Below are 10,462 nucleotides of genomic sequence, written 5' to 3'. Positions count from 1 at the left end.
GTGTGTGGCACGTATATGGCGTAATTAACCGCGCGGCCATGGGCCGAGCGCGGTTCATGGTTTACCCGTGGTTTGTTTTTTCGTCTTGTATGCGACCAGAGCCAAGCTTTCACTCGGCCAAATTTTGAGTCACGCAACCTGTGATGTTTACTCGCCAAAAGCTGTTGAAATATTAATAAATCTCATCTCCGATACTGACTTTCGCGGGAAAAAAATTAAAAACCCAGCGTTCGTCAAAAATTATATTTTTTCAGCAGAAATTTCGCTCGGAACATATACATATTTATATTCGTTTGAATCATCGATGAAATGACCTTTTTCGGATATTTTTTCCTTCGGGATCAACAAAAACCTCCGATTACAAAATCACGCCGAACCCACACGTTGCAAAAAAATCTCTTCGAAACCCTGATTTCGAAGCGATATATCACTTAAGCGTTAATAGCTACCACACATTGGCAGGCGGTAAATCTATTCCTTAACAATCCAGCTTTATCGTGTTAAAATTTCATAGAAATCGAACAAAACCAGAATTAATTAGAATTTTTTGTGACCTCACTCCCTAGACTTGACCTAACAAAGGAAGCCATGGTCGCCCATAGCAACCGAAAAACACGAACATAACAAAGCTGACGTTTCGGCCAAAAAACTCCAGAATTATCGGCTGAGAGCTTAAACTTGAATGGGAACATCTCTTTCGAACTTTTTTCAACTGATTTAGACGAAAGACTGGCCTCGGCGGACTACAAAAAAGACCAAGAGAAAAAACAGAACAAGACAGCAGAAAAAGCCGATAATATTAATTCATCGCGTGGCTTTCGGCACGAAAACGAAAATACAGCTTACTTCTGGATAAATTCAGTCTTAGAAGCCAGCAACTGGTCCCAAATTACTTCCTGTATCCTTACAAATGTCTTGACTTCTATCTCCGAAAGATTTGGCCGCAATTTTTGAGCAAATAAACATTTCGTCGACGGTGACCGCCATTACGTTGGCTTGCATACTAAATAAGCTAACTTGACAAAATTCTCCCGTGGGGGGATATGACGAAAAGAGCTGAAAGATGGCCTATAATTGGCTAATGATGAGATCATCCCACTGTCCAAATGTGGTGAGAATCGAAAGTAACGCCAATTTTCTGTCACGTTTTCAATCTGTGGTCACTGGAGTGACCAAAATCGATACATCGGTCGGGATAGAGTTTTATTATTAAATTATATGACTTGTGTGACTACTTTACTAGCCCTTTACTCGTGGAAAACACCAATTGAATTTAATCATGACTTTTAAGAAAGAAAGCTGTTGTTAATAGTGTTATTATCGTGTCATTTATATCGCTCATGCCCATACATATCCCGAAGAAAGTTCTACAAAGATTAAGACCATTAGGTCATCGGAGATTTGTCAATGGCTACCACTGATGGTGCAATAATACAGTTTGTGTTGATCAAGTGATGTGATGTCTACAGTAAGAAAAGAATCATCAATGACTACTTTGGAATGTGCACTCCGTTCCGACGGTAGTGCTAAGCAAACAGTTAAATTTTAAAAGCGCGGTTATAAGATCTAACAGATCTTCTTGTTATGTATGTGACACACGCGGTCGCGTGCGTTTGCAAAACATGACTCGCGCACATGTAAAAATGTAATGTAACAAGAAAAATGGTACGTTTCGTGTTTATTACCCTCCTGCCATCGTATGTTGCTCCTATGCAATCGTATCGGTAACCAATGTATCCATATGTAACCTGTATGCTGCCGTATTCGTCTGTATGTATCCGTATGTTACTCGTATGTACTCGTATGTTACTCGTATGTATTCGTATGTACTCGAGATAGGGCGGGTCCGATGGAAAACATAGCCCGCCGGAACAGACGATTGAGGGCCGGATAGAGCTTAGAACACCGCGATATATATGATCCGATGACCGCAAATTGCGAGGGCGAGCGTGGAGCACAAGAAAGACGTAACGAAATATAGCGGCATTACTTTGGACCAAGAGAGGATTATTAGAGTAGCATTTCTCCAGGTCTGGCACTGATTTCCCACATAGTATAGTGTAAACAGTTCAAGAAGATGTCACTCTGGTACACTAGCATGTAGCAGCATTCTTTGACACAGCATTAATTATCGATGGAGATAAGACACCTTTCTTTGTTGTCAGACATCAAGATAATGAACACATGAAGACCGCCTACGTCGAGATCCAGAAGAACGTCTGGCTCAAAACAATTTGTACGAAAACATTTTACCCGACTTCAATGAAACATCGCTGTTGGAACAATTTCAAAGCTTAATTTGGGAAGTAAAATAAAAACAAAATCTCACGTTCCAGCTCATAGAAAAGGAAACATACCGCTTTGCTTTTCGGATAGACTCAATACAGGAAACCACCAAAATAGTGATTCTTTGATCTTCTTTTAATCCTTGCCCCACTGCAATTTTTTCAGCAATAATAGAACATCGCTGCTAAGTTTTAGCAGCTACGTCAAAATTCGTGCATCTTGAGAAGGTTAGCTTGAATTTTTCAAGTTCGTCGTTTGTAATCCGTGTTAATCTTCTCCATCCTTAACCATCCTTCTTCCTTTACAATTTATTATTGTCTGTTTCTTGTTTTTCCATCTTAGCTAATACTGTTTCCACTTTGCTTCAATTTAAAGATGATTTTGTTCTTAGCTATAACAACTCAAAATAGTGTGACTGAGCTCTTTTAAACTAGAAAAACAGAAGATAGAATCTCACATTTCAATACAAAAAAACGGAAAAAAATATTTTCCTTTTCGGAAAAAGAGCCACTTAATTAAAAAAAAAAAAACACCAAAATAGTTTGGCATGAATCTTTCTTTGTTTAAAATTCCATGAGACATATGTTGCAATATACGCTGACGTTTTACAAAATGTTTTCTTCTTTTGCGCTTTTACATTATTTTTGTACCTCCTATTACTTCGAATTACTTTTTTTGTGCTTTTACTTTGAGTCCCTCTCAAAAAATACAAAACGTTGATAATTGCGGTTTCTTGAAATATCGTCTGGTATGTTTCCTCGCCCTTTCCTTGTCAATCACTTCAATGCTTTCGCCACAATAAAACTCTTCTCAGTTTACGAAAATATTACAGCCGCTCGCTCCGAAGCCCCCAGGTGACATAGGCTTCAGTGTAGCAGTTTACTGAAGAGAGACTATTTGAAGAGGTAAAAACGCGTTTGTTTTACAGAGGACATCAGAAGTACAGTTTGGATGCCAAAGAAACAACCTTGGACGCGGGACACGTTTCTGAAAAGGCTTTCTATCGACGTAATCGCGGTTCAAGAATCAATGTCAATAGCGCATCAGCTGAACAATGAAAGAATTTTGGATGTTACTTGGTAAGTCAAATATTACTTGTTTCTCGACTAGTTTTGTCTGTGTAGTTGCCTAGAATCTCATTGCCGCTTCATAACAGCTTCACTTCTTATCTCTAGGTTTATTCTTCTACTTTACATGTACAACTACACAGAAAAGCTTCGCAATTGGAGTGACACCTTCGCTGAGAAAGAACAGTTTGAGTGCCTCAACTGATTTTCACGATAATTTAGAAACCCTTGATATAGGTTCTTCTCCATTCCTAAATTTAACACAATCGGCGTCCTTGTTAGAAACGACGAGACTTTCGCTGAGCAGGACGATTATCGCGACAAATAACAAAGCTAATGAGGTTTCCACTGAAATAAAAGAACCGATTGTGCCTTCTTTATCATCAACAATTTTTGTCCCTCACACAAGAACAAATGAAATCGTCAACAAGGTCTTATCTAGGGACGTGTCACCGGAAAAACGTGCGTCGAACTATTCCTCGCTAAATATGCAAAGTGGCTTTTTTAGAGCAACAGAACATAGTTCAGCGATATCGTCAAAGGCCTCTGTTGGAAAACCGGAAATTGCTCTAACTACGTCCGAATTCAGTGGAATTATTTTACCCTCGTGGTCGGTAGATAAGAAATATTTGCCGAATTCTCAAGCAGGAGATAAGTCTAATGGGTACAGCTCTCAAGGAGCTTTGGCGAAATCAGCTTTTTCGAATGGGCTCAACTCCCAGACGGGTCAACTTTCAAACTCAAATTCTATTTTGGGGCGGATTAGCATAGATTACAATGCATCTGCGAGCACTAATGACGGTAGCAGATTGTTTACTAGAGGATCAGTGTCGCTGGTAAAGCTGCCTAGAACGCTTCTCCTTAGCTTGCAAACCATCTGGAAAACCACGGATTTAAATCCCAGAACATTTCAAACAACTCTTTTGTTTTCTGACAAAGCCGACACTTCTGGATCCGGCGCCACACCAACATTCGAGACCAAAACAAGCACATCAATAACTACAAGAAAATTTTCTAGCATTTCTGGAATGTCACAGGCAACTTTGTTGGCTAAAATGACTCAAGACGAAGGTAATATCGCTTCGGCGGCTTTTCTAACGTCGCGTGCAACAACAACAAACCAAAAAGTTGCGAGTTCTCTTATACATTCTGATATTCAAAAGGACAATTCTCTTGTCTCCTCCGTTGTGATGGCTTCACCGTCTTTGTCAGGCAAAGCCAGAGAGGTGCCTTCTCTGTCTCCTTGTGCCGCGATGACAGTTTCAATAACTCCTATGACACATCAAGACGTCCCCAGTAGTGTAAACAGCAAGTTGTCTTCAAGACCTGAAAATGAATTCCGCACATTGACCATCAGTGAAGAAATGGAGAATTCCAGCCAAACGTCTTTCACAACAATGCATAGCTCGAGAATTAGTGCATCGGATTCTCCGACTAGAGACAGTGCTTCGATTTCTCAAGACGAGAGCGCAATTTCTGTACCGCGAGGTATGAGAAGTTCTTCACACACTACTTCTCCTTTCGAAAAGACCACCCGTTTGGCAATATCGAGCTTGCAGGCTCAATCCCTGCAATTAAAAACAAGTGAGGTAAAATTGGAAATGTCTTTCGCAGATTCAGCGAAGTCGTTCATCTCAAGAACTTCTTCTAACGTAAGTCCATCTTTACAAGCGTCTTTGAAAGCCGTAAACATGACATCGTCCTTGAAAGCCGAAGATATGACAGAATTTGTAACCCAGTCTATGGTACAGCCCACAAACTGGATTCCTTTTTCAGCTTCTCAGGAATTTTCAGTGTTGAACACTGACAACAATCGTAAAACATGCGGGATTTCTGGGAGTAGCTCATTACACGAGAAGAGAAGCTCAGCCGTTTCTAACGTCCCCAGCTTCAGCCCTTCCTCTTCGACGCCCCTTGATAAAAGCAAGTTACAGACATCCTCTGCAGTTTCAGCCGCCTCGCCAAAGAGTGAAAACACATCTGGAGTAATTGTAAGTATACTTGTTATTGGTGTTCATGTGTTTATGACTTGAGTGTGGGGGTTAACTTAAGGTAATGTTTGGATGGCGGGAAGTGCTCAAGTGATCGAACTCAGGATTTGTTCTTATTTTTTGTTTCGCTTGACAAAATGTCGGGGAACCCTAAGATGGACTGGCATCCCATGTCTCGGCAGGAGTTCTAGGGGACAGGAATGTTTCCGTGTGTTTATCGAGGCTTTAGCTGATTGGCTAAGCTACTCACTATCTATTCTGTGATAGATAGTGAGTAGCCTAGCAATGTGCGCTTGTTAACAAATTGGCAGCCGCTTATTTGCGTTTTGGAAGTGTCTGTTAAGAGGATTTAGACATAGTTTTGAACGATAAGCAGATTTATACTAAAACGCTCTAAAATTCGCTCTAGATTTCTATGCGTGATAGTTGACTTGGGCCACGCGATATCGCGATAGAAATCTTGAGCTCATTGTCTAATAGTTGAGTATTAGAAACATGAATGTAAGGTTAGGAGAACGAGAAATTTTTGCGGGAACACGAGCTGCAGGCCAGTGTTCAATAGCTCTCACTGGTAGACTGTTCACAGCCTTTTTATTTCTAGCGTCCAGTTCTCACGCGATACCATCCGTGCATTCAACGATCGAATAAAAATACTAGAAAATAGAGGACTGTGAACAGTCTAATCACTGGCGGATCTGAGAGCATTTAATTTTCTTTATAGATTTCTTTACAAGAAGAAAGTGCTACATCTAACAGAGCAGCTAGCACACGGTCGCGCATCGCATTCTACTCAACCCAGACGATATCATCTGTATCTACTGTGAGCAATACTAACGTCTCCACAGAATCCCCAACGACCAACGCGAGGACCTCGAGTCGTATTAAGCTGCCTGGCGTTGCGAGTTCTGTTATGCAGTCCGCGATTCAAAGAGAGACTTCCCTCCAATCCTCGGTTGTAATGGCTTCACCGTCCGTGTCAACCAAGGATAGAGAGATATCTTTGCAGTTTTCTGGTGCCATGACAACAATTTCAACGCCCTCTATAATTCAGTCACCGTTTGCTGGCAGGACAAACAGCAAGTTCTCATCAAGAACTGAAAGTGAATCCCGCCCATCGAAGAGCAGTCATAAAGCGAAGACTTCTTTCCTGATGTCTTTAATAATAGAGCCTAGTACAAGTGACACTGCGACAATTCCTATAGACGAAGGGACCACAACTTCTGTACCGCAAGGAATAAGAAGTTCAGCCGTCGTATCTACTCTTGCTGAAAGGTCTTCTAGTCTGGCAGTATCAAGCTTGCAAACTGAATCGCGGAAAATGACTTTCGCAGATTCAACGAAGACTCCCTCCTCCAGAACTTCTGTCAAAGTAAGAATTTCTGTACTGGCAACTGAAGACCTATCTTCCCTTTCTTTGTCCTCCACGAGAACCGAAGCAATGACGGAATTACACACGCAGTCCCCGGTAAAACCAACAAAGTGGATTCTGTTTTCAGCCTCTGATAAATTTTCGTCATTGAACACTGACAGTTATCATAAAACATGGAGCTCTGGTAGTTCGAGATTCAGTGGACATGAAATTCGCTCCTCCTCCGAAAGTGAGAGCTTGGCCATGACGAGTAAATTAGCTGCAACTTCGGCTTCTTATTCCCAGACCTCGTCACAGATCCCATATGAGGTAATGTCTGCTGCCACTGCTACTAGCGTCGAAACTAGCGTCATCCTCACACGTTTATCCTCGCGCATGAGCAGTCGTCCTATGCCTTCAAACAGAAAATCGGCCGTATCGGAAGATCGCAACTTCAGCACATCCGTGAGTTTCAGTGCGTCAACGCTTCTTGAGAAAAGCAAGTTACAGACTTCCTCATCTGTTCCAGCCACATCACCTAAGAGTAAAATGACATCTGCAGTAATTGTAAGTACATTTACTTGCGTGGGGAGGGGCCGGGTGGAGTGGGTTTAAGCTTTTGAACTCCAGGGTTGTTCTCGCTCTGGATTCACTCCATGTATCATTGCTAAGTTTAATATGCACAACTTTAAGTTACTTTAGTCGGTTCTCAATCAGAATTGCGCACTTGAAGTTTTCGATGGTTTTTTAGTCGTGTTTTTTTTTTTCCGAAACATTTTCATTCGTGTATTACTCCTCTTATTAACCGGATAACAAAGCATACTCGGGAACGTCGTTTCTGTACACACCACCCTGCGCTTGATCCGTAATGCTTTCACCACTCGGGACTATATCCTCTCCACTGCGGCCTTCTCACTCGGTGTATAAGGGGCATATACAAATAGGCACCGGGTAAACCAGACACAATTTTCAGGGGTAATCCCCGATGGTATAGAGTAGCGGTACGTCTTGTAGTCCTTATTAAGAAGGTATCGGGGGATCAGTTCTTCATTTGTATGACCTCTCACTACCCAGCTTTGCATTGGTATATCAATCATAAAAAATTACACAAATTAAACTATAAATACTAGCTCGTGTGTGTGTTTTTAATTGCCTAACCAGGTTCCTGTACCAAAAAGCAGTGCAACATCTTACAAAGCATCTAGTACACAGTTAGGCGTCACAGTCCACCCAACGCAGACCAGATCAACTTCAGCAACTGTGGCTGGCAACATTTCCACAGGACCCCCCACAACCGCGGCCAGTGACACTGGTCATATTAATTTACTTATCGTAGTTGCCATCATCCCGAGCATTATCCTGTGCGCCTTTTTTGCCGCTGTGCTCTTCTTTCGTCGAAGCCGCAAACGAAGAAACAAGGCTGTCTACTCGATAAAGCTGGAATATGCAGACGAAAACAACGGATTCCGTAAAAGATGCGTGAATAGTCGCCTGGATTTGAGCTTAAAAGGAATCCACATCGACTTGGAATTTCCAAACGCATCGAGTGATCGCGAGCGACGCGCAAGTTACGGACGGGAGAGCCCGAGATATTCCCGCGGGTCGACCTTGAGCGAGACACAGATGCGAGAGTTGCAGATTCTGTCGCAAGAATGTAGAGAGAATATGGAATGGATCAGCGAGGTTATTGCTAGAGAAATGGAGGCTTCGATTTGCGGTCGAATTCAGCCTGCTAATCGAGAAAGCGTCTACTCTGTCAAGGAAAAAGAGAATTATGAACCGAGTGAAAAAGTGATCAGAAGGGAATCTTCCAAGAGGGGAAGGGAAAGCGTCAAGTGGAGGGTACCTGTTGTACAGCGTCGCGATTCGGACGATTTTGATCAACGAGATTCCATGTGTACAGATGACACGACACTGTTCCCTGAGGAATGGAAAAAGAGTCATGAAAACTCTGAAAGATCAACGCGTCACAACGATGCTGAAACGCGAAGGAAGAGTGATAAAAAGCCGAATCCAGTGGCGAAGGAAAACGGAGATGAAGCCAAACTAGACAAGGAACTAAGAGTACAACTATCTAATAAAAATCTCGACGAGCTTCAGAGTCAGGATAATGAAAAGAAGGAAAAAGAACTTCACGAAAATATACCGCTCACTATTAATTTGAATGCTAAGAACGACGATTCAGCTCACGTCACCCAAGGGAAGCGCCCGTCCCCTCGACCGCAAAGATCTGAAACATTATGAAACAATCAAAGCGGTTAGAAACGGCATCCGTTTTAATTTTTAAGCTCAAAGTGTGTTTTTTTTTTTTTTTTTTTTTTTTTTTTTTTAAGGTTATAGAGACTTTTATTGTACATAATCACGATGTGTCTTTCAATGCTGGGACCAAGCAGATTGGTATGAAACATTTTGTATCGAAATGTTAATTGAAATATTTGTATCTTTAGCGATCCGGTGGCATAAGTCGGTTTTATTAACTATGTGGCTTAAATTTTTAAAAGTTAAGATACAGTGTGTCGTGGCCTGGGCCGGGCCCCCATCGACCATCCCTAATGTAGACCCGTCTTTAAAGGAGCTACGTCACGGTTTTCGCATCTTAGAAGTTAAGCCTAAATTTTTCAAATTCGTCGTTTGTAATCCATGTTAATCTTGTCAATCCTTAACCATCCTTGTTCTTTTATGTTTTATTGTTATTTCTTTGGTGTTTTTCTATCGTAGTAAGCTGTTATTTTCAGGTTTTCTTCAATTTAAAGGTTATTTGTACATGCATGGCCAAACTACCGTGACTGAGCTCCTTTTAACAGGTGCAATGCCATTGGTGTAAACTTTCTAGGCAGTTAGATCAAGCTATATCCTCGAAGATCCAGGGGCTAGTTGGGACGATGCGATATTTTCGCGCGAAAGTTTACTTCAAAAGCGGAACAGCCCCACTCTTCCGCTCTTGAAGTAAACTTTCAATTGAAAATATCGCTCGCCCGAAAATATCGCATCGTCCCGACTAGCAACCCCTGGGTCTCTGCGAGGATGATCATGCTAAGGTTATGCTTGCCAATTCCAAATGATCAAAACTACCTTTATAAGATAGTAATGATAATAATAACAAAGACGAAAACAATCTGCCGAGTCCATTGTGTTGTCAGGTCACCAAAGTGACTAGAATGAAACCTAGCGTTGCTTTTAATAAAGGTGACTGAATGCTTGTATGTAACAATCTTGGCTCAAGATGTGATATCGAAAACCCGATTAACATCAATTTCGGAATTAGAATCTCGAGCTGTAACCGAGATTGTAGTAATCCGCCTTGTTAAAATGCGTTTATCGCAGGAAATATAATATCACGTTAAACCACAGTTTGGAACAGTGCCTCCCAGTCCCATCTCCTCCCAAGTGCCAGTGCAAATTTATTATATGGCTTGCTCCGTGCTTACCCTACGTGGCATGCTTTTACAGGGGCGGATCTAGGGGGAGGGTGTAGGAGGTGCGGCCCCCCCCCCCCCCCTGAGATGAAGCCTTTTTTTTTCGTATTCGCTTTTAAAATTTGCCATTGCCATTCCTTAGTGGTGCACCTCCTCCTAAGAAAAATCCTGGATACGCCACTGTTTTAGTTAAGTATGTCTTGTGCTAGTGCGCACACCATAATAACCAGGACTGCTCGAAGGTAGCAAAACAACTCAATTGTAGGGAAGACAAATCAAAAATCCTTGACGTGCATGCTAATTTACGTGCAGATGTCTACTCATTCCAATAGTTATGGACTTCTGCACAAAGGC

The 10,462-nt window shown here is 41.8% G+C and overlaps 1 protein-coding gene across 1 annotated transcript; it reads left to right on the top strand.

Moving 5' to 3' along the window:
• Nucleotides 1-3,093: 3,093 nt before the first annotated feature.
• Nucleotides 3,094-9,903, top strand: LOC110058758 (uncharacterized). The gene is made up of 4 exons (XM_020765416.2): nucleotides 3,094-3,365; nucleotides 3,462-5,344; nucleotides 6,066-7,259; nucleotides 7,854-9,903. Exons 1-4 carry the CDS (start codon nucleotides 3,341-3,343, stop codon nucleotides 8,934-8,936), a joined length of 4,185 nt encoding a protein of 1,394 aa, XP_020621075.2. The 5' UTR covers nucleotides 3,094-3,340; the 3' UTR covers nucleotides 8,937-9,903.
• Nucleotides 9,904-10,462: the final 559 nt, after the last annotated feature.

This window comes from Orbicella faveolata, unplaced genomic scaffold, assembly GCF_042242905.1.
Source record: "Orbicella faveolata isolate gen_17 unplaced genomic scaffold, um_ofav_v1 contig_34, whole genome shotgun sequence".
NCBI classification, from domain to species: Eukaryota; Metazoa; Cnidaria; class Anthozoa; order Scleractinia; family Merulinidae; genus Orbicella; species Orbicella faveolata.
The sequence above is the reverse complement of the archived record's forward strand: the minus strand, read 5'-3'. Positions and strand labels throughout refer to the sequence as shown.